General features: G+C 41.1%; 1 protein-coding gene across 1 annotated transcript; it reads left to right on the top strand.

Moving 5' to 3' along the window:
- Positions 1-5,279: 5,279 nt before the first annotated feature.
- On the top strand, positions 5,280-18,672 carry LOC307129108 (membrane-spanning 4-domains subfamily A member 4A-like). The gene is made up of 8 exons (XM_079821298.1): positions 5,280-5,377; positions 11,459-11,636; positions 11,870-11,980; positions 12,066-12,134; positions 12,798-12,941; positions 13,278-13,391; positions 18,117-18,197; positions 18,373-18,672. Exons 2-8 carry the CDS (start codon positions 11,484-11,486, stop codon positions 18,445-18,447), a joined length of 747 nt encoding a protein of 248 aa, XP_079677424.1. The 5' UTR covers positions 5,280-5,377; positions 11,459-11,483; the 3' UTR covers positions 18,448-18,672.
- Positions 18,673-25,618: the final 6,946 nt, after the last annotated feature.

Below are 25,618 nucleotides of genomic sequence, written 5' to 3'. Positions count from 1 at the left end.
TGATTAAAATTAAATCAAAATTTGCTTTCAAAATTAACACTGCAATGATGGGGCTTTACTTTTGAAATGTGCAATAATGTGAGGGAATTATGAATTGTTATTTGATAATGCAATATAACAACTCACTGTTCTTCTGAGGTCCCAGTAACTGTTGCAGTAGACTTTGTCAAGAATCTGGTGTACTGTCTGTAACAGGACTTGTGGTATCGCACTTCCAGAGACACACAGTCTTTGTCTCGAATATGCACAAGAATGCTAGTGTCTTCTTTAATCTCAGCAGCTTTCAGCAATTGGCCTGTAATTAATAATAATAATAAAAAATTGTAAATAAAAACCATCAAATAAAAACTGTTAACACCAACAATATTAAGTGTTCTGATACTGTATGCAAAACACTGATAATCTGACTGTACAATAAATATTAAATAAATAATGTAATTGAATTTGACAGTTAGCCATGGTAACCTGCATATTATATTAAACTTTAAAGTTCAAACGTGTGTGTTGTTGTTGTTGTTTCTTACCTGCTGACAATGTTTCTGCTTGTGAAAGATGGTCCTTCTGGCGTTTGCTTGCAACAGTAATGTACTTGTCCGTTTTCTTACAAATTATGCACAAGGCAGGAAGCACAGGACCTGCACAAGCTGCTGGCAGGCCCGTCCTGGACCTTAGTTTCTTGGTCGGACATTCAATTGTTGAGGTACTACTAGCCGATGACACAGACTGGCCTTGAACTTGAGCGTCAGGACGCTGCGTGACCCGTTTCTCGGCCGCATCCAAACGCTTTTTGTCAATGAAACGCCTGTAGCAAGTGGAGTGAAACCCAGCGTCTTCGGGAACATTGTCAAACTCGATTTCAAGACAATGTTTGTATGTTTCTGCTATTCTCTGATTCTCACCCTGCAAGCCAAGCCACCGTTTGACGCTGTTTCTGAACGTATCCCAACGTGTGTGTGTAAAATCCTTTGTTTGTTCATTCTTTATGGACGTGAGATGCATATAGCATTGTTTATAACGCTTTTTACGGAGTTTAAAAGGAGGTCTGGCCGTAATTTCATCATCTTCGCTGCTCGATATTGACGACATCTTCGACTGACATTTAAACGTCGTTCCTAAAAGCAGCCACCTTATTGGTCTAGCGGGAAGCACGTGACGAATGTTCCGCGAAGCCGCATCACTCATGATCAAAATATGATTACGCGAGGGAGGAACTATTGCCGACTTTAAACACTGATAAAAAATAAACTGCAGGATTACATATGGAGAACTTTTATTTTCTCGCTCAAAACCAATAGATCTTTTTATTGGAATGAAAATAATTTAGTGCCCCATACATGGGAACGGGATTAAACGAAAAACGTCTTCACCTTACGGTCTAGGAAGACCATGCACGCACTCAATGAAGCAACACCACCATCACCTAAAGGGGGAAATCATCTCCCTGGTCAGTAAAGGCATGCAGCTACTAGAAAGAAAATAACACTCAACACCCACAGACAAACACACACACACACACACACACACACACACACACACACACACACACACACACACACACACACACACACACACACACACACACACACACACACACATGTTTGTTTTTGTGAAATGTGAGGACATTCCATAGGCGTAATGGTTTTTATACTGTACAAACCGTATTTTCTATCCCCTTACACTGCCCCTGCCCCTAAACCTAGCCCTCACAGGAGACTGTGCAGTTCACTTTCTGTGAAAAAAAACTTGTTCTGTGTGATTTATAAGCATTTTGAAAAGTGAGGACATGGGGAACGTCCTCATATTTCACCCTCTTTTTGTAATACCTATGTCATACCCATGTCATTATACACATTTGTGTCCTGATATTTTACGAAAACATGCCCACACACACACACACACACACACACACACACACACACACACACACACACACACACACACACACACACACACACACACACACACACACACACACACACACACACACACACACACACACACACACACACACGTAATAAAACAAGATAATAAAACAATCATGTACACAGCCTACAATAGTCTTAAACAATACACTTAACTCAAAAATCATCCAAATTACAACATAGATCACCCTAAATCAGTATAATATTGCCTTTTTATATTTTATTCCCTTGCGATTTGTGCAAGAGAAACGGATAACACTTTACAATATGGGTGCACTAATATGCATTATTCATGCTTAACTAATGCACAGATAATCATGAGGTGAAGTTTTAGTAACTAATTTCGGGAGGAGCACGCTTTACTCCATTTAATTTGATGTACGTGTGAACTCGTGAATTAATGTATGACTCATGAAGAACTAAACCATTTATTAATGATTACTGCATCAACAACTAATGAAGATTATTTACATGATAATAGATAAAATAATCATTAAATTATTATTAGTTAAATGTGTCATATTGTATTAATTCTCTAATAACATATTATATTAACTAATAGTGTAAATTAATGTGTTAATTACCACAATGGTTGAAGCCATGCATTTCAACTTCGAGTTGTCTGCTTTAATTAATCATTAGCTAATGATCTGCAAAGGTTTCATTATGTTATGACTTTACTTGTTGAAGCACATCACTATTAACGAAATGTTAAGTAATACTGTATTGTGGTTATGGCTTTTGAATTAATTTTGAATTAGTTAATAGTCATGTGCCTCAACGAGTAAAGTCATAACATAATAGAGATGACCTAACCGATGACTCAGGTCTGTGCCCAGAAGAATTAACAGACAATGAAAGTGAAATGATTGTCAGGAAGTTCACAACAAAGGTTGCTGTTACAAGCACGCCAGGCTCCACCCTCTCACAACCACAACGATCCCAATCACCAGAATACTGAGCACACACACCTGCACGTAGGGCTGTACGATTAATCGAAAAATAACCGAAACCGACATTCAGAACCTCTAACCGACGTATTTTTCCCATGTCGGTTATTTCGGTTTTCACGTGACTCCGCCCCGTCAGTCACATCAAGTGCAGTTTGAAGGCACACACTGAGATGCAGGAGCAGTTATCTGTGTTCATAGATGCCCAGAATCACTATAGTAACTTCATGTTTTACACAGTTTATAGAGGTAAGTTAATTGCCGTTCTTCATATAGCCTACCGCTGATGCGCGCGCACACACACACACACACACAAACACACAGAGAGACGGCGCGCACAAGCCCTGAAGCCAGATCGCTTTCACTTTCGTGCTCATAAAGTTTGTCAAGTACATGCATTTAAAGGCTTGCCAGTTTCAACATTTATAGCAATTGTGCACTATTCAAAAACAACAATACGGAAAACGTGTCCGTTCAGTGCTCAGCTTTTTTCTTTGGCACAGAGAGCCGAGCTGCGTCGCGTCTCTGACAACACGCGCGCCCTGAAGGCAGATCTCTTTCACCTGTCCTCACGAAGCTTTGTCATTTGTATGTGGTTTAAGCCCTGCCAGTTTGAAGATTAAAGCGAGTTTCGGCCATCAGATGTGTATTATGTTGAACTAATGCCTGATATATTGTGACAAACGAACCCTCAGACAGAAGCTCGCACATCACGCAAAGATCGCACGCAGAAACGCAGTCTCAACGCTGTCCTGTGACTAAAGTAAAGTCACTAAAGTAGCTTAGAAACTCAACTGTTAGGCATACATTTTAATACCTTTTGAAGTAAAACCACAGCTTCATAATGAGACGGTAAGAGTAATTCACACACACAATCTCTCTCTCATTAATGCATTCAGATAAATGTAATGCAGGCCTGTGTTGATTTATCTGTATCTGATGTACAACAAGCAGAAATCTGCCCCATAGACAATAACTGCTGAAAGTGAACCGTTTCCTTCAAGTATTTTAAAATCACAAAGAAATGCACTTTTTCATTAGAAAAAAAAATCCACCTGTTCTATATATAAATATGTAGAACATATTTACAGTACAAGTGAACTTACTCAAAAACCTTGTGAGGGCAAAAAACAAAAAAACAAAAAAAAAAGCCAAATTATCGTTCATTAATCGTAATCGAGGTAAAATGTTCAATTAATCGAGGTTTTTAATTTTGGGCAAATCGTTACAGCCCTACCTGCACGTCATCACCACAGCAATCACCACCTGCACTTAAGCCCCACGCTCACACTCAGTCACTGTCCGGTAACGTTTGCACATGCTACAACACATGCTTGCTTCCTCGGACTCACCTGACAACTTGCCTGATCTCCTATGTATCCTGAGTGTCTCCTCGTCTCGTCCTGTCTCCTGGTCCTCGTCTCCTTCGATCCATTGTCCCTGTGTTCAACAATCAAGAAACTTATCATATCACCAGCATATCCAGCATTCACCTGAAACACTCTCTCTGACTCACCTCATCTGCTCACATCCTGGTTCAGCAAATAAACTCTGCTTTCACCTGCCTCTGTTATCCGTGTCACCTCTGTTTGTAACAGTTGCAGACATGTTGACGGAGATACCAGTAGATTTACAAGGGAAACAATGTCCAGAAAATGTGCAGTTCTCAAAGGCCACCAATGGAAGGGAAACGCTCGGAAGGGACTGGCAATGCTTACAACAAACACACAAATGCTTTATACTGTATTTATTACTTGCTTGCTTTTCTCAAATTAACTGAAAAGAGGTTCCAGCAAACATTCGCAAACTGTATCACAACCTTGTCAGTTTGGAACGACAGCTCTCGACCGTTAGAAGTGTAGCTCCTGTTAGTTTGAGGTGTCGACATCATTGATTTGCTGCATCTTGGCTGTGTTGTATTCAGAGTTACTGTCCTATTCCTTTAGCAGACTTTACCATCCATTTTGAAAACATTTGGAAAGCTTAAATGCATTTAATTAAAATACTCCCCATCTCACAGAATGAGAATTAAGAATGAATGGCATAATGCCACTAACACTGATCTGAGATCAGAGAAATCTCTGCTGACAATGTTGTCTGTCTATTTACCTGTCTGTCTGTCTCTGAACTATATATTTCAGTCTGCCTGTTTATCTGTCTCTTCAGTGTCTCTGTTCTTACCTGTAATTTCAGATGCATTGTGTGTCTTTTAACAAAAGACAGTGATTCTCCACATTTCCCAGTTTCACATAGTTTCTCTCTTATGTCATGAGTTCTAATGTAAAACGGATTCTAGTTTTCCGAGGAAATCGGTATAACAGGTTTAAGTTCTGGAAAACCCCCACTACCACTACCACCACCACCACCACCACCCCCACCTCCACAACCACCACAGTCCTGCAGAAATGAAAATGCAGAACTGAAAGGAGGTTCAAAACAACTTCTGCTCGAGACAGTTCAAGTTCAGTGGAGGAACAAGAAACATCCACATTATAATTATTCATGGTAAGTGAATTCTACTTCATAAAATACTGATAGAAATAGATTTTAAAGTGTCATGTATCCATTCACATTGATCTATACTTAACGTACAGCATTGGGTATAACTTCTTTTATTGTTAACAAAACAACTTTTAAACAACACAGCTTTTTGATGCTTCATGTCTCTATTCTCTCTTAATAAATAGCCACATTAATCTCATAACCTTTATTTCAACTCATTTAGATTATTGCTGTCAACATATAATTTTTTAACTACACGATTGTCGCGGCCAAAAGAATTAAAAATAAAAATATATACTGTGATATTTATAGAAATCTTGACAAATTAAATAATGCTAAAAGAAAATATTTTATGTTTTCTTTTATGGCCAATGAATCACACCATTGCATACTGTTTTATGGTGTGTAGTTTAACCTTAAAAGGGCAAGTTCACCCAAATATGAAAGGTAGCTCATGATTTACTCATCCTCAAGCCATCCTAAGTGTATATATATAAAAAAAAGCCCTGGCTCTTTCAAGCTTTGGCAGTGAATGTTGCTCTGTTTTTGAAGTCCATAAAGGTGCATCTAAATCTATCATAACTGCTACACACGGCTCCGGGGGGTTAATAAAGGCATTCTAAAGTGAAGCCATGCATTTGTGTTAGAAAAATTGTAATATTTAATACTTTAATAAATAAATGATCTAGCTTCCGGCCGACCGCCTTCCATATTAGATCAGCTAATATGGATCATCTTAACTTTTATATAACATATATAGTATTAACATAATATCAGATTTGTCTCATTTTAAATAAACAGAAAACAGAGATGAAAAATAAACTTAAGTAAGAAATGTACTTTTGCTATGGTTAAATACATGTTCAGTGATATCTTCCAAAGACTTTTGAACATTGGTGCAGTTTTATCTCTATATAGTGTTGATATGGCAACTAGTAAATACACGTAGTTTCGTCATGCTAGACATGTGTGGGAATTTTTAAAACGTGTTACAACAAACCCGCGTTACTTTGTGCCCGGCTCGCCCCTAATCAGCTGCGTGTCCCACATCGAGAGATACGGCTCACACTGACTGATCTACTTGTCCAGTCATCTCATTGTCTTTTATACTCAAGCGGTCCACTGCCGAAGCTTATCCTTTGCTGTCATCAGTTGGAAGACTGCCAAGTTTTCCACAATCCTTTTATGTTGTAACCTGCATTTTCTCCTGTTAGCTCTACGCCTCTGTATCCGTCTCCTTTTCGTCTGTAAAATATGCCTTATCTACAGCATTACATTTTCCTTACAAGCAATTTTTATCTAATAAAAACTATAACTAACACTGGATAATAACTAGTAAGTTAAAAAACCCTGATCTGAAGTTTTATACTGCCAAAAAAACCGACGGAGTTGTTCGTCAATTGCGAAAGCCTGTGCAATACGTCCATTACAATTAAACATTTGTAAAGATTAAAAAAAGAGATTTAATGAATTGCAATGGCAAAAGTTTGTTGAACAAAACGCCAATAAAGTCATACTTGTCATGGGACTTGAACTGCGTCAGAAATGCAGTCAATTTATTGTTAACGTTACACATATTAATACGTAAGGTTATTAATGTACAAAACATTCAAAAGTCTTCTTTATTTCATGATGGGAAGGGCTGGGCTCATGTTTGTGCTTCAAGCTTAAGCTGATAGTCGCATGTACGACACTTGTATTTTCTCGTCAAAATGCTGCTCCCACAAATATTACATTACAAAATAGCTAGCCTACTTCATAAATCACAGTCTTTTGGTGAAGACGGTTGCTGTGAAAAAAGCAAAAACATGTTTTTTGCTATTGTCAATAATTTGAATAATATTGTGACATGTCAACTCTCATTCACTTAATATGTAAATGCTGAACTAGGAATTAATTTGTGCATGGCTGTTACTAACAAGAAAAACAAATACATAAACAGATGAAGCCACATGCATGCAAGACAACAGAAAACTGACGGATGTCTAAACTTTATCTAAACCCATGTCATTGATGCCAAACAGCTCATCATATCACTGGATGTTAGGCTTTTGACAAATGTTTGTTAAACGTGGCACTGCGGTAAATGAACGTTTGACATGTCACGTTTCTATTCTAGCCCAAACAAATACAGAAACAAACACCCTTTGCATTGCACAAGGCATATATATGAAGGTATTTTTGGTGCAAAACAATTGAACACATGTGAGAGTGGAATTTGTAGCTGTAGAGCAAAGGTGTCCAACCCTGGTCCTGGAGGGCTACCACCCTGCAGATTTTAGCTCCAACCTGAATCAAACACACCTGAACCAGCTAATCATGGTGTTCAGGGCTGCTTGATAGAAAGTTATATTGTGCTGTTGAGTTGTTGAGAGCAATGTAAGCGCGAGTTTATTTTGTTTGTATCTGAGAATTTTGAATAAACACGAGTCCCAGTCACGCGACCCTCACTGCATGAAAAGTGGGATTTTCGTCAGTATGTGGCACTGTAGATTGCTGTGGAACTTCAGGTTTATGACTGTGCACGGCAATTTGCAGGCAACACCGAAAACTGCCGTAAATTGTCGGAAATTGACGTGGGCCTTGCTTGGCAGTTGTCCCCCCATGATCATTGGCTGTATGGGTCCTCAGTAAATTAATGTGGCATTTAAATGGCAAAAGTTATTCTTGTCTCTATAACTTATGGCTTCCTAAAGACACGTTTATGGGTAAATAAAATATTAATAATATAAATAAAATGAATATCAAAACATATTTTAAATATAATGAAGTCATTTTATTATAGCACTCATCAGATGTTCCTGGAAACAAAACAGAGACAGAACAGTATAAACAAACTATACAACAAACTAAACACCAAATTACAAAAACATTATTATGTGAAAGTGAATAAAAGTTGTGTGTGTGTGTTTTCAGTTATAAATATGTGCTGTGTAAATTAGCCTATATATACTTTTAGAAATTATATATAGCCTAACTTTAAAAAACAAACAATAACCCATATAGATAAATTATAATAATTGTATAATATTAAGCATTTACTTAATATACATTGTAACATTAGGCTACTTTACTCTAGCACAGTAGTCAGTTAAGCAATTCATTAATATCTTATATTAATATGTATGTAGCCTAGGCTACATCTAAAGGTAAGTCTGCTTTAAAAAAAAAAAAAATTACACTTCGACATATACAGAATGTGCGCGTTAAGAAACACGTTCAAATGTGTCTTCTTAACATGTTAAAACTGTGCGTCTTTACACGTACTAAAGTAACGCGACGACAACTGACGCCTTAACACGACCAGAATGTGCGTGTCTACACATACAAAAGAAACACGTAAAAAATTGCTGCGTTGACGCGGACAAACAGTGCGTGTTGACACGGTCAAAAGTCACGCGTTTCGTATAAAGAGATTTGGCCCCGGGCGCGTTCCATAGTAGAGCCCTAGTCCAATGACGTGCGAGGTCATGGCCATGACGCGTAGAAGACGAGCTTTAAACTTTTTTTTTTTTTTTTTTTACATTTCCTATGTTTTTGCTGCTTTCCTTTTTCGTGATCAACAATGACAGGACGCCGTCTTTAACTCCTCTGCATGGACGCGACCAACTTTTTGGACTCATTTTCAGGAGGCTGTCTTCGTCTTCACAACTCTGAGGTAAACTGCAGGCGCTATGAACCACAGCATGGGTAATGTAACGTTACGATTTAAAGAATATGCTTTTATTCAGCTGTATAAGGAAATGGATGCGTTAATAGATCCGAGCTTAAAACTGCACATTTTGTTTACACAGACTATCCTCGCCTCATAACGAAGCCGTGAGCTCTTATCTGCTTGGAGCGATTTCCGCGAGTCCAGATTTAACCGCTGAACATGGCGACATTGTGTGTAAGTATAACGTCTAATGTTTTTCTCATTCCTTGTTTAATTTTACCGTGACTGTTTTTATTAATACCAGTCTCATGTAATTGTTTTCCAGCTGCCTGTAAGATGTATTATGAATCGACACGCCGGAGCTTCAGATACAAACAACCTGAACTTACATAGCAGGCGGAAACTGCGAAGTTTAGCTCGGAGTCGATCAAGAAGAAAAAGGGTAAGATTTATTATATTAGATCCGTTTTTTGTCAATGTGAGTATTTTTCAGGTTGCTTATTGTCTTTATGGATTGTATTACAGTTGCTGGAAGCGCGAGTGTGCTGGGTGAGGATGAGATGGACTGGAAGTGCGCGACCATTGAACTCATGTCTGATGAGGAAGACGGCATTGTTGACGGGGTGTCTGGATGGATTGTGCGGCCACCGCCATATACGCCTGTGTTTCCCGAATGTTTTGGGCGCTTCTTTTTGACGTTTTTGGAGGACAACATAAGAGACATTACTGCTGCACTGTACATAGTTGTGTGTTTGACAATAAAGCTCTTTCTTTGAATAAACAGCTGTGTGTTTATAAGCTCTTTCTTTGAATAAACGGCACGGTCCGGGCAAATTTTCCCATATATTCCTTGATGGTATGAATAGTGTAGTTCATAGCACAATAACATTACTATAAAACTTAAATTATTACAACATAAATTCTATATTTATTATTATTATTGGGGTTTACATTTATAATGAGCCAGGGTGACCAATAATGATTGGTTTGCAGTGATCTGCCAACCAATCACGAGGGATTTTTCTTGTTTAAATGTAGTGGCTTCAGCCAATACTCAGTGAGTAAATTCAAGTCAGGCCGTTGACTCTCTGGTTTCGCTGCTATTCATATGCTAATTAGAGGCGTCGCACCTCCGTGCGGTCTCTCTGCGGGTGGGCTCTCCACCTACGTCATGGTTCGTTTACGACAATTTGTGGCACAGACGAACGCGACGTTCGCTGCCTCTAAATTGTCGAAAACTGCCGAAAATTAGGGAGATTTCCGGGAGTCTACAGGCGTTTACGGGGTCGAAAATCCCACTTTTCATGCAGTGCCTGTCTTCTTCCTCCTTATTCTACGAACTTTGTAACATATGTAATGTACCATTACAGCCCTTGAGATGAACGAATCGTCAAAGTGTTGATTATAGCATTATTTTTAGATCTTTTCCCATCACATGAAAAGCTGCAGTAATGAGCATTGAGTACACAGACAGTCAGTTCATCAGTGAATGCAGTGATCTCTGTGTTTTCTCTCACAAAATGCTTTGACCACAATTAACAGCAAACACGACATCGATGTGAATACAGAAAGAGCTTTGTGCAGCATAACAGTCTCATTCATTATAATGGCAGTTTGGGCAAGTGTGCAGATACACTCACGACGTGTGATTGACAGATCCGATCATTATAAAGAGAGTGTTCTTTGATCGCTTTCTGTAGTTTAATCATTTAAATAACAGATTTGTTTCATGCTACTAACAGAAAGGATGTGAAGTTTATTGTTTAGTCACTGGCTTGAGTCACTGATGCATTACGCTTAGGGCAAGACGGCCAGCAGTAGGACTGACAGTAGCTAAACGATTTAGAAAGAAAGTCTGCGTGAACTTGAATGATTAGCTACACATCAGAAATCACTGATTACAGATCAGGCATTAATGAAAACTGTTACTCACTGTTTGTCGATGTGCTGTCGAATCCATATGGTAAAGTCTGTTTGTAAAGCCTGTGATGACATCGCGACTGATAAACTGAATCCATTCTCTCCAAATTCTCTGGGCAGGCAAAGCAGAGTAAGTGGAGGTAACCGTTCCCCGTATGAAGGGAAGATTCCAGATCAGCTTGTCTGAGCTCTCATTTTTCTCAAAGGCAGAGAAAGACAGCCAGAACTCGGTTTACACCCATCAAAATTTCTAGCCACCTGGGGACCATATGCAGGCTAGGGGAACTCATATTAATGTTAAAAAACCTCATAAAGTGAAATATTCATGCCATGGGACCTTTAACATAACTCCATTCATAGGGTTTTCAACCTGTGAAGACCACGTTTTCAATAATAAATATAATAAATTTATAATATTTTAAGGGATAAATGGGAAAGTTTGTTTAAATAGAAAATCTATTTTATCGTCATATCCTTTACATGTCTTGATTTACTATATTTTTTTACAGGTTGATTTCAGATTCAGTAACAAGAATGTCCCACACTGTCATACCCGTGACCTCTCCGACGCTTATCCTCCAGTTTCAACCACCAACACAAGCAACAGCAGCTGGAACTGGGACAAATGCTCCTGTGCCTGTTTATGGACTTCAGCCGTTTCTGAAAGGCCAACCAAAAGCACTTGGGGTGAGAAATTGTGCATAAACCCAATTGTATATTTTTTGTGTGTACGTCAGTGTGAGGTAAGGTTTTTGTTCATCTGCAAATCAGTGTGTGAATTCATGCAATGAGAGTCTCTAGATATTTTAGTAGTACAATCATAAATCCATAACTACATTTGTTATAAATGTATATTGTTCATGTTGTACCGTTCACCAAAATGTAATACTGCTTTGTAAAGCCTCTCTTGTCCTTCACAGACTGTCCAGATAATGATCGGTCTGTTGATTCTCCTGTTGGGAATCGTGTCCGCAATTCATGCAGATTCCTTCTTTGTCATTAGTGGTATTCCTTACTGGGGATCTCTCATCGTAAGGAACAATTAAGGGTTGTGTCTTTTATAACCGGGTTACATATTCCAGCAGTCGTGATTTTTGTCTTTCTCTCTGCTCTCAGTACATTATCACAGGCTCACTCTGCATTGCTGCTGAAAACAAACTCAATTCACCCTCCAGTTTGTTTTTGGTATGTATACAACATTAGTTATATTTAGAGGTCCAAGCACTAGAGGTGCTGCAACCCTATTCTGTTTGTAGTGATTTCTTCTTCTTCCGTTATTTTTCTGCATATGGGTATTAGTGCCCAAAATAGACAAAGAACCCAAACTTGTCAGTGTCGTGATCCTGGTTGCGTGCCTTGTGTTTTATATGGAGTTTTATATGGACTTTCGTTTGTTTCTATGTTCAGTTCCTGTTTCTTCTGATGCATTGTTTGTTACCATAGTTACCCTGATTGTTTGTTAGCCCAACGGTTCAAACAAATACACTGTTTAAAATGGTTGTATTGGCCACACATATTATACAATAAATAATAAAGACAAAAAGGACATTAAGATAAATACTTCTGGACACAGACAGTTTTGAGCCTCAAATTATAACTCCATAATCACTTGAAATTGACCTTTGAAATCCTATGACATGCATGAATCTAAATTTCAATGTTTAACACAAGTCCCATATATTTTTTGATCGCATATCTTATGACTGTTTTGGACTAACAGTAAGAGGGGGGATTTCCAGTTATTTTATTTATTTATGTCAGTATGTGTATTTTTATCACATTCAATACACATTAAGAAGCATAAAGTTCTTGTTATTTATTAATCTATATATTTTTTTCTACCTCTAGGTGAATGGTTCACTTGGAATGAACATTATCAGTGCTATAACTGCAGGCACTTCCTTTATCATAATTGCAGTGGATTTGGGTTTAGGGCCATTCAACACTTACTGTAACAATTGTAAAGGTTATTATGTTGAGGGAAAGTATAAGGTATGTCACCAACTTTTATATTCACATATATTTAGTAATTACAATAAGATCATTGTGTGGTCAGTACACTTGGACAGTCAAAAGTCAAGCCTTATTCTGCACTCATCTGTCCAGTCTTTTCAGAAGTAGTTTATAGATTTACTTTTACTGCTCATTGACTATGCAAGAGAGCATTGGCATTATACATTAATTGTAAACTCATAAATGTGTTGTATTCCTATATGAACCTCAGTGATGGTAGATTCTGACCTGCTGAGCAGCCAGTGTACCAGTGGGAGTGCTAAATATCAATTATTTTCTCTTTATTATTTGTGCTAATGTTGAATTCTCTCTCAGACTCTCTTCTTGGGAATCACTGGTGTATCACTGGTATTCGCCATCCTTGAGTTTATCATCTCCATCTGTCTGTCAGCATTTGCCTGTAAAGCCGTCTGCTGCTGTTCTCCACAGGTGAGTGACGTCAGACGTTCACAAACGTTTTTGTCAGCTGATCCCCTCAGATATGCATACAGAATGGCAATGGTTTCTTTTAAGGGTGAAGAACCCTTTAGAAGAACCAACAAATAATACAAGTTACAAGACATATATATATATATATATATATATATATATATATATATATATATATATATATACATCCATCCATCTTCTTCCTCTTTATCCAGGGCCGGGTCGCGGGGGCAGCAGTCTAAGCAGAGATGCCCAGACTTCCCTCTCCCTAGACACTTCCTCTAGCTCTTCCGGGGGGACACCGAGGCGTTCCCAGGCCAGCCGGAAGACATAGTCCCTCCAGCGTGTCCTTGATCTTCCCCGGGGCCTCCTCCCGGTTGGACATGCCCGAAACACCTTCCCGGGAAGGCGTTCAGGAGGCATCCGGAACAGATGCCCGAGCCACCTCAGCTGACCCCTCTCGATGTGGAGGAGCAGCGGCTCTACTCCGAGTTCCTCCCGAGTGACTGAGCTTCTCACCCTATCTCTAAGGGAGCGCCCAGCCGCCCTGCGGAGAAAGCTCATTTCGGCCGCCTGTATCCGGGATCTTGTCCTTTCGGTCATGACCCAAAGCTCATGACCATAGGTGAGAGTAGGAACGTAGATTGACCGGTAAATCGAGAGCTTCACCTTACGGCTTAGCTCTTTCTTCACCACAACAGACCGGTACATCGACCGCATTTCTGCAGAAGCTGCACCGATCCGTCTGTCAATCTCCCGTTCCATCCTCCCCTCACTCGTGAACAAGACCCCTAGATACTTGAACTCCTCCACTTGAGGCAGGAACTCTCCACCAACCTGAAGTGGGCAAACCACCCTTTTCCGACTGAGGAACATGGCTGCACACTCGGCTGCAAACCGTCCCAGTGCATGCTGAAGGTCCTGGTTAGAAGGGGCCAACACGACAACGTCATCCGCAAAGAGCAGAGACGAAACCGCGTGGTCCCAAAACCTGACACCCTCCGGCCCCTGGCTGCGCCTAGAAATTCTGTCCATAAAAATTATGAACAGAACCGGCGACAAAGGGCAGCCCTGCCGGAGTCCAACATACACCGGGAACAAGTCTGACTTACTGCCGTCAATGCGGACCAAACTCCTGCTTTGGTCGTACAGGGACTGGACAGCCCTTAGCAAAGGACCCTGGACCCCATACTCCCCGAGCACCCTCCACAGGATGCCGCGAGGGACACAGTCGAATGCCTTCTCCAAATCCACAAAACACATGTGGACTGGTTGGGCAAACTCCCATAACCCCCTCCAGCACCCTGTAGAGGGTATAGAGCTGGTCCAGTGTACAACAACCCGGACGAAAACCAGACTGTTCCTCCTGAATCCGAGGTTCTACTATCGGCCGTATTCTCCTCTCCAGTACCCTGGCATAGACTTTCCCGGGGAGGCTGAGAAGTGTGATCCCCCTGTAGTTGGAACACACCCTCCGGTCCCCCTTCTTAAAAAGAGGGACCACCACCCCGGTCTGCCATCCCAGAGGCACTGTCCCCGACCGCCATGTGATGCTGCAGAGGCGTGTCAGCCAAGACAGCCCCACAACATCCAGAGACTTGAGGTACTCAGGGCGGATCTCATCCACCCCCGGTGCCTTGCCACCGAGGAGTTTCTTGACCACCTCGGTGACTTCAGCTTGGGTGATGGACGAGTCTTCCTCTGAGCCCCCAGCCTTTGCTTCCTCAATGGAAGGCGTGATGGCGGGATTGAGGAGATCCTCGAAGTATTCCTTCCACCGTCCGACGACATCCCCAGTTGAGGTCAACAGCCGCCCATCGCCACTGTAAACAGCGTTGGTAGGGCACTGCTTCCCCCTCCTGAGGCGCCGGACGGTTTGCCAGAATCTCTTCGAGGCCAGCCGATAGTCCTTTTCCATGGCCTCACCGAACTCCTCCCAGGCCCGAGTTTTTGCCTCCACAACCACCCGGGCTGCAGTCCGCTTAGCCTGCCGGTACATGTCAGCTGCCTCAGGAGTCCCACAAGCCAACCAGGCCCGATAGGACTCCTTCTTCAGCTTGACGGCATCCCTTACTTCCGGTGTTCACCACCGGGTTCGGGGATTGCCGCCTCGACATGCACCAGAGACCTTACGGCCACAGCTCCGAGCGGCCGCTTTGACAATGGAGGTGGAGAACATGGTCCATTCGGACTCAATATCTCCAGTCTCCCTCGGGATCCGGTCGAAGTTCTGCCGGAGGTGGGAGTTGAAGATCTCTCTGACAGGGGGCTCGGCCAAACGTTCCCAGCAGACCCTTACAGTACGTTTGGGTCTGCCGGGTCTGTCCAGCTTCCTCCCCCGCCATCGGATCCAACTCACCACCAGGTGGTGATCAGTTGACAGCTCCGCCCCTCTCTTCACCCGAGTGTCCAAGACATACGGCCGCAGGTCAGATGAAACGACCACAAAGTCGATCATTGACCTATGACCTAGAGTGTCCTGGTGCCATGTGCACTGATGGACACTCTTATGCTTGAACATGGTGTTCGTTATGGACAAACCGTAACTAGCAAAGAAGTCCAATAACTGAACACCACTCGGGTTCAGATCAGGGGGGCCGTTCCTCCCAATCACGCCCCTCCAGGTGTCACTGTCATTGCCCACGTGGGCGTTGAAGTCCCCCAGTAGAACGACGGAGTCCCCAGTCAGAGCACTTTCCAGCACCCCTCCCAGAGACCCCAAGAAGGCCGGGTACTCTGCACTGCCGTTCGGCCTGTAGGCACAAACAACAGTGAGAGACCTATCCCTGAGCCGAAGCCGCAGGGAAACGACCCTTTATATATTCCGATATATATATATTTTATTCTTCACTTTCAAATGATCAAACCTTCAAGGTTTTACCATGTAAAGTGATCAAGCTTTAAACTTCTGTCCTCAAAATGTTGGAAACTGTGTGAATATAAATAAAGTGAACTTAGTACACTTGTAGAACTACTTTCTTACACATCTCTTCATCCAAAAAGTTATTTCAGAGCTAGTAATGGAGGCCGTTGAAATGCAGAGACTGATTAAGTGTATATGAATCACCTGAGTCTGTGCATCTCTACTATTAGCAAAACTCAAAAACAGCAACATTACCATCTACTGAGAAAGCATAAGATTCAACTGTAGTAAATCTCGTTTGTACGGGAAGAAGGAGGCGGGAACCGGCGAACATTAAACAAACTTTTAATCAAAATAAAATGGCGGCGACAGCCCCTCACGGTCGACTGCCGCCTACATACAAACAAACACAATGAAAATAAAAAGCTGCAGCCCCTCACGGTCGACTGCAGCAACACATAACAAAACATAAATAAAACTCAACATAAAATCCAGGCCTGGTCCTCTCTCGTCCCTCACTGTTGTCGCTCCTCCTTTATAGTCCCTCACTCCTCCGCAAGGGCCGAGATCGCTGCGGCGCGCAGCTGGCGCTCATCCTCCCTGATGAGCGCCGCCTCGTCCCGCCCTCACGGTCCCTCGGCCTCGCTGCCCGCCACATACCCCCAACGCCCTTCGCAGGCCGGGGGGTACTCCCGAGTCTGCGCTCTACTCCCCTCCCTCCCCCCCCCCTCCCCGGGGGGGCCGATCACGGCGGCCGCGGGACCTGGGGGTAAGAACAGCGAGGTGCGAGAACGGAGCGAGGAACCTGAGGAGCGACAGGGACGAGAGAGTGGAGAGAGGAGAAAAGAGAGAAAGAAAAAAAAAAAAATTCTGGTCCGGTTCCCAGACACACTGCCGCTCGGTCCTCAGCCAGCCAAGAGGTTCTTCTTCGCAGTGCCATGCGGTGGTACTGGACGGCCGGTGGACGGCTCGACGCTCCTCCGCCCCCTGGCGGCCGGCGGTGGCTCCTCCTGTCGAGGGCAGCCGGCAGCGAGTCCCGCGCGCTCCCTGCCCCTCCCCTACACGGCGGAGGGATACAGGCTCCGGCCCACGGCAAACGCCGGTGACTCCTCCGCGCTCCCTCTAGGACGGCAGCCACCCCACCTCGACCCAGGGGCACGGCAGCGAGCTCTCCGTCCCACCGACCTTCATCCGCTCCAGCACCACCGCTTCGGGCAGCCGCTCGCGGACTTCTCTCCTCCGCGCTGCCCGAACTCCGCGGCACCGCGATCCCCCTCAGCTGCGAGGGCTCTTCGACAGCGCGTCCCTCCTTCCTCCCGGGTTTCGGCACCACTGTAGTAAATCTCGTTTGTACGGGAAGAAGGAGGCGGGAACCGGCGAACATTAAACAAACTTTTAATCAAAATAAAATGGCGGCGACAGCCCCTCACGGTCGACTGCCGCCTACATACAAACAAACACAATGAAAATAAAAAGCTGCAGCCCCTCACGGTCGACTGCAGCAACACATAACAAAACATAAATAAAACTCAACATAAAATCCAGGCCTGGTCCTCTCTCGTCCCTCACTGTTGTCGCTCCTCCTTTATAGTCCCTCACTCCTCCGCAAGGGCCGAGATCGCTGCGGCGCGCAGCTGGCGCTCATCCTCCCTGATGAGCGCCGCCTCGTCCCGCCCTCACGGTCCCTCGGCCTCGCTGCCCGCCACATCAACTCTAGGTCATTTCAGAAGGATTTTTGTCTTATGCTTTTTTTCTACTCCATTTGAAGTACATAAACCTGTAATACTGTCTGCCTGTGTCATTGCATATGTTGCATTTCACATAAAGAATACATAAAACGCTTCTTATGCATTTATCCAAAGGTGCTGTTTGTTCCACAAGTTGTAACTCCACAGCCCTGTGATTTTAGGTCCAATCACTTCCATGATCTTAACAACTCAGAGGTAAGATATACTTGTAACCCCAGTTTAATTGAACTTGAAGTATAATGGTACTAAAAACAATGTATTTAATTTAATGTCACTATATGTATGAACTCTAAGTGTGTAAAGCACTAAGTAATGGGTGAATTGTTTAATATTATCAAAGAAAACTGATCATATAGCTGTTTTCTTGCAGATGTATGTGGTCAGCAACCCTTCCATGCATCACCATCCTGCAGAAAATCCTCCACAATACAGTGAATTTATTTAAATATGAATATTAAAACAAGAGTCGACAGAGTTGAGGTGGGACACAAGGGTTTCCCATTGATTCCCTGTCCATTATCTCTAATGTAGAAGAATGTGCTGATGACACCACCGTTTTCTCCAGAGCGGCTGTACGGCTGAATCAAATTCTGTTGCATTATTTTCCTGTTACCACTATGAAGCTGCTTTGAAACAATCTGCGCTATATAAATAAAGATGACTTGAATTGACTAATGTCCTTTCATTAAAAAGGAAACATGACAGCAAAGGAAAAATCATTTGATCAGATAAAAGTCTTACATTTTAAGTCACAAACGTATAAACAATAACTATTCAAGACTAGATACTATTTCATGATTTTCTTCCTTTAGTTAAGTCAAGAAAGTTTCCTAATCATTAATGAAACTGGATAGATTGTTTTGAAAAACTAATTGTTTAGTTTTGCCCCCCACGGGAGAACAAATACTTGTAGTATTTGTTACACTGACGATTTTGCAGGTTTGCCCACTTACAAAGCAGGTAGAGGTCTATAATTTGTATCATAGGTACTCTTCAACTGTGAGAGACGGAATCGAAAACAAGAATCCAGAAAATCACTTTTTTTTAAAGTAATTAATTTGCATTTTATTGCATGACATAAGTATTTGATACATCAGAAAAGCAGAACTTAATATTTGGTACAGAAACCTTGGTTTGCAATTACAGAGATCATACGTTTTCTGTAGTTCTTGACCAGGTTTGCACACACTGCAGTAGGGATTTTGGCCCACTCCTCCATACAGACCTTCTCCAGATCGGTGGCGTAGGCAGAAAGTTGATGATGGGTGGGCCTCCAATAGTGTGGGTGGGCCGGAATAATTTGCATTACCCCTTAATTTGGAAGAAAAATCCAAAAATCTGACTGAAACATTGCTAACCCTGCTGAAAAATCCAGCTAAAACCAGCCTAACATGGTCAGGCTGGTTTTAGCTGGTCTCCCAGCCTGGTCATAGCTGGTTTTTCAGGCTGGTTTAAGAGGGGTTTTGAACACTTTTTAGCTGGTCTTAGCTGGTCAGGCTGGTTTTAGCTGGTCTCCCAGCTGGTTTTCGCTGGTCTCCCAGCCTGGTCATAGCTTTTTTTAGCTGGTCTCCCAGCCTGGTCATAGCTGGTTTTAGCTGGTCTCCTAGCCTGGTCATAGCTGGTTTGCGAATTTTTTATTTATTTTAGCTGGTCTTAGCTGGTCAGTGTTGGTCTTAGCTGGTCAGTGTTGGTCTTAGCTGGTCAGTGTTGGTCTTAGCTGGTCAGTGTTGGTCTTAGCTGGTCAGTGTTTGTCTTACATGGTCAGTGTTGGTCTTAGCTGGTCAGTGTTGGTCTTAGCTGGTCAGTGTTGGTCTTAGCTGGTCAGTGTTGGTCTTACATGGTCAGTGTTGGTCTTAGCTGGTCAGTGTTGGTCTTAGCTGGTCAGTGTTGGTCTTACATGGTCAGTGTTGGTCTTAGCTGGTCAGTGTTGGTCTTAGCTGGTCAGTGTTGGTCTTAGCTGGTCAGTGTTGGTCTTACATGGTCAGTGTTGGTCTTAGCTGGTCAGTGTTGGTCTTAGCTGGTCAGTGTTGGTCTTACATGGTCAGTGTTGGTCTTAGCTGGTCAGTGCTGGTCTTAGCTGGTCAGTGTTGGTCTTAGCTGGTCAGTGTTGGTCTTACATGGTCAGTGTTGGTCTTACATGGTCAGTGTCTGTCTTAGCTGGTCATGTTGGCAAGATCTAGACTTGTCCTTGAAAAAAACAAGCTACAAAAAGTAAGCATCACTGTTTAATCTAATTGACAGTCGGACTGATTGATTGATTACATGTTCTCTTCTCTGTGTTTCTTGCCACTGGGTGTTGAGACAAATGTAAATAAGTATACTTTAAATAATCTCCAGGAGCACACGCAACCATTCAAACAAACTGTTTTTATTTGATCTTGCAGCCCCTTACACACATATATATATATATATATAATTGTAACAATAGATGTGAACAACAACAGAATTGTAGACATATTATACATTTTCATGTTTCCTTTCTTTTTTTATGATGTCCTGTATTTTTTGCGATATATAATACCCCACTTGCTTCTCCCTCTTCTCTCTCTCTCCTTTTTCAGGTTCCCTTCGTTTGAGCCAGTCACTGAAGCAGACTTGAAAGAGAAATCATTTAGATTATTAATTTGTCACTTTTAAAACTTAGAAAGGTAAATTATAGTGTCATGTCTTTGTTGTATATTTTCCCTTTTTAGTATTCTGCAGTAATTTAGAAACATGCCTCTGATAGTTGGTCCTTATTTATTGCTAATACAAAGCTAAATAGTTGATGTATAGTAATCTTTTCTGTATACCCCAGTTAAATTAATTAAATACATCTGAAGGTTTAATTATTTTCTATATATTTTATTGACCAATAAGTAAGTATAAAAGGATGACTATGAATAAGGACATCATTGTAACACAACAGGCCGGTTGCATAAACCGTTAAGACTAGTCTTACAAGTTAGACATACATTTTTTTCTTTAAGACTGTTCATAATTTATTTAAATCAGTTACATAAAAACATAGACTGGCCTAATTTAATACGAAAAGTAAGACTGAATGCCACTTGCCTAACTGCTAGTGGCTCATACTAGATCTTAAGACACTGTCTTAACATAATGGCTTAGTTTATGCAACTGGCCCCTGAACATTAACAGTTTTGCAAACAATAAAACTTTTAACTAATGTAAAACCATTTTACAGGATATGAAAGAATATATAGAAAAAATAGCTTACCTCTCAAAATTTGCAGCTTGGAGGGTCTCAGGGGAGGCTTTGCAGAATATTTATTTGTGGGACACTCCTTTCCTGACACACTTCTGCTTTTTAATGTATTTGTCCCCCACAGTGCCACAGCCATCTCCTTGATGTAGAGAGAATCCTTTGTAGCGGAATTAATTTTCTTCCACACCTCTTCTCTGATCCAAATGTTGTCTCCTATGTGGATCTTAAAATACAGAAAATAAATTAGCTTCAAATGTATGAAAACAAAACCATTCAAAGATCCTTCAGAATACCTAATTTTATGTTCCACAGACAAAACAAACGTATATATGTTTACAATGTCATAGGGGTGAGTAAATGATCATGATGACAATTTTAATTGCTGGGTTCAATATTTGTTTAAGGGTATTTAAGGGTATCACAAATTAGCTTGAAATTCAAAAGAATGGACAATCTTTGTTGCTGATGGGTGTTGGGAGTTTTTGTGGACCCCAGAATTACAACATTTCACACCATTATAAATTGTCCTGATATGGTATAAATACTATTATTCCAAAAGACCAGAGGAAGGATATATATATATCAGTTGTTAGCTATAAGTATTGTGCTGTTCCTTTAAGTACTTTGGCTACCACATAAGAAATTGTGGTCAATTGCAATTACAATCAAAAATTAAAGCTGCGAGCAGCGATGACGGGCCCAAGCCGGTGGCACCGCCACCCCGGTGGCATCAGTTTAACTGTGCACGGCAGGCAATAGGCATTTAAAATGGGAAAACATAAAAGGACTATGTCAAAGTCATCTGAATTCACCACATTAACTGCAGCAGTTGGTGCTGCTATGACATCAAACCACAACAGCCACATCTATGAGATCAATTAAATTTATATGAATTTCATGTCAGATTATGTCAATGGTCAAATTGGAATGAGTTCAGAATACCATTCGAATGCTGATGTTGTTTTATTCTAACACTTCTCTTCATGTGTTTTTGAGCTACCTTAGCTACCGTTTGTGCACCAATCTTATGCACCATAAAACATGCTTTAATTTCAATATGGGTGGTCCAATAAATTTCTTTTAATAAAAAATGTATAAATGGAGCCAAATCACAGAAACTGCAAAGATGATTTTAATATCAGTGTCAGGTAAGAGTAAGATGCGTGTCTACATTTTATGGAAGTTTATTATAAATAGCCACTTTTATAAAATCATGTGAAATTTATGTTTTAATACATTTATATTATATCAGTAAATAATTAATTTAAAGACATGTGCATCATACGTGATCTTGGCAAACACATCACATGACGTTTTTATTTCAAGTGATAGTTATTTGTGATAGCCTATATGAAAGGGTTAAATTATGATCAAGAGAGAAAGTCACACACACTCACACACACACACACACACACACACACAAACACAATGATAGAGTGAGAGTGAGGGGGAGGGTAAGGACTGAGAGAAAGGCACACACACAAACTCACAGGGTGAGAGAGAGACCCCCCCCCCCCCCACACACACACACACACACACAGATAGAGAGGGGGAAGGGGAAAGACAGGCAGATGGCATTCCATAGACTTAATGGTTTGTATACTGTACAAACTGTAAATTCTATCCCCCTACACTACCCCTAAGCCTACATATCGCACACACACACACACATACACACACACACACACACACACACACACACACACACACACACACACACACACACACACACACACACACACACACACACACACACACACACACTACCCCTAAACCTACCATCACAGAAAACATTCTGCATTTTTACATTTTTATTAAAAAATTGTTTAATATGCTGTTAAAGCTATTTTGATTTACGGGGACACATGAAATGTCTTCATAAACCATGATTATGTTGTAATAAACACCCCTCCACCTATATATGTTATATATATATTATGTTATATATACCATGATTATATCCCAAAATAATAAATGTTATATTTACCCATGGCCTTCCCTGTTATACAGAAATGTAATAGTTATCAAACCTTCCTTAACTGCATAAATAATAAATGAAATATAGATGAATCATCATTAAAGCTACAATTTTCTCTATTCCCGTTGTTCTTTGATGAACATTAATGACAGGCATCATCAGTGCTCCTGTCACTTTAAGAACAACCGCGGATCTCACGCGCGGTCCCGCGCATCTCATTTCCTCACAACTCTTTAAAGTTCATTTAAGACGTTATTTAACTAATTTAAGACTCTAATATGAGAATACTCAAAATCCTCTGTGTTATTGTTTGTTCAAGAGCAAAAGAGAACTCGATGTGAGCAGGAAACTGACGCGAGTCTATCTATGCGTCGAGTGTGTGTGTGTGTGTGTGTGTGTGTGTGTGTCAGTGTCCCTTGATTAGCTGACATGAGACGCATCCACACAGATAGGACACTGACACACACACACACACACACACACACACACACACACACACACACACACACACACACACACACACACACACACACACACACACCGCAGCATAGCCATACAGTTTAAGTTCACCCACACTATATATTAATAAAAAGGTTTACAGTGCAAATACTGTTGTTGCAAATACTGTGCATAAAATTTGAAAACATTTGCAAAAAACACCACTGTATCATTACATTTTTTTTTTAAACCTTTAAGTAGCCATTTTTTAAACATCTATAAACATTACATTTACATAGATAGACGGACCAGATATTCCTAACACTTTGGGAATACTTTAGGGTTACTAGTTGTTTTGTAAACTGTCTATAAACATTATCTGGATGGTTATTGTAAAGTTGCAACCGATGACTATAATACCTTGTTAAATAGTTTAATAAACAGTACCAGTAAAACGTGGGCAGTACCAGTAAAACATGTAAACAGTCAAACATGTGGGTTGTCCTGATACTGTACTTCAAAATGTAATAGTGTAAAAATTGCCACAGAATAAAGTAATTGTTCAAGATCTATTGGTAACTCATAAAAATAATGTCATATTTGCATAAACTGTCACTACCGTATATCCCGACACTAGCACATTAAGATAAGCTATGAAAAAAATCATGTTCCTCTGCCTCTTTCTGGTTAAATAATGTTTATAATAATTGTTAATATAGCATGCTATATTAACTATTCCAGGTTATTTATGCATAGCATAAATAATAGTTAGTATAGCATGCTATGCCACTTTCATCAAAACCTATTACAAAGCTATAGCAATCTCATGTCATTCCGTCTGTTCGAAAAAAAAGTTGCACTAACTGTTCGTTACAAGCAGCATTTGCCGTCAGGCAGGTAACGATAGCTAACATAAACATATTTTTGCTAGCCTACCTGCTGCAAACTTACACTTTTTTTGTACAAGACAAGTAGAGCTATTTTATCCAGTGTAATTTATCACATACCACTATCTTGTTTTTTCTTATCCTCCTCTTCCTTTCTCTTTTTTCTTTTCTGGCTTCCTGAAGCATAAAATTCCGCTTCAAATCCGAAGATTTTGTATTTTGCCGCAGCAGAGATCGCGTGGTTGGCTGGCTGCTGTCAGCGACTTCTGAGAGGGGCCCCTTAAGGGGGATCCCGATAACAGTGTCATTGCACTTTACTGCATTGACTATCAATGGGGCGCTCACACAGTTTGTCGTTTCATTTTATTCTTAACCTGTCGCTGTCTTGGTGCCCCAGGCCAGCTCGAGGCCCCAAGCAATTGCTTGGTTTGCCTGCCTTGTCGCGACGGGCCTGCACACACACACACACACACACACACACACACACACACACACAGACAGGACACTGACACACACACACACACACACACACACACACACACAGGACATTGGCATACAGCGTGTTCTCTTGTGTCTTGTCGCGCTTGGAAGCATTTACATGAATAGGAGCGTGATCATGTAACGCTAAGCAAAAATGGATATAAAAACGGACGCTGCGTTATTTGCGTTAAATATTTTTAATGCGTTAAGCTTCCGTTTCACGTTGACCGAGTTTGGTGGAGATTGAATAAATCGACTACGAGGAGAACGTAAAAACTCAGAAACTGAATTATACAAATATTCACGTTCAAACAAACTTTCTGTGAAAAAAGACACTTATAAACAGACACTTGTAGAAAATAATGTGAATTTTTTTTTTTTTATAAATTTTAACTATGTCAGTAAATAATGAATTTAAAGACAAATGTGTCAAAAGTGATCTTTGCAAACACAGCACATGACCTTCTGTAAAGCACATGTATAGAAAACACACTCACACTCCTCTGTTTTAAAAAAAGAGTTCTGTCTGAATGAGTACATGAAATCACGGCTGTCAGGTGAAAAGAATTGTAACTCAAATGTCATTTAGAAAATTAGTCCTGTAGTGATATAGTGTCATAGTTCA

Source organism: Gobio gobio (genome assembly GCF_949357685.1).
Source record: "Gobio gobio genome assembly, chromosome: 1".
Classification (NCBI taxonomy): domain Eukaryota; kingdom Metazoa; phylum Chordata; class Actinopteri; order Cypriniformes; family Gobionidae; genus Gobio; species Gobio gobio.
Note: the sequence above shows the minus strand (reverse complement) of the source record. Positions and strands in the feature narration are given on the sequence as shown.

Excerpts from the sequence above, each read along its gene's own strand:
- LOC307129108 (XM_079821298.1), top strand. The coding sequence starts at position 11,484 with ATGTCCCACACTGTCATACCCGTGACCTCTCCGACGCTTATCCTCCAG. Across the intron at positions 13,392-18,116 it reads TCTGCTGCTGTTCTCCACAG|GTGCTGTTTGTTCCACAAGT; the intron begins GTGAGTGACGTC and ends ATTTATCCAAAG. Across the intron at positions 18,198-18,372 it reads ATGATCTTAACAACTCAGAG|ATGTATGTGGTCAGCAACCC; the intron begins GTAAGATATACT and ends GTTTTCTTGCAG.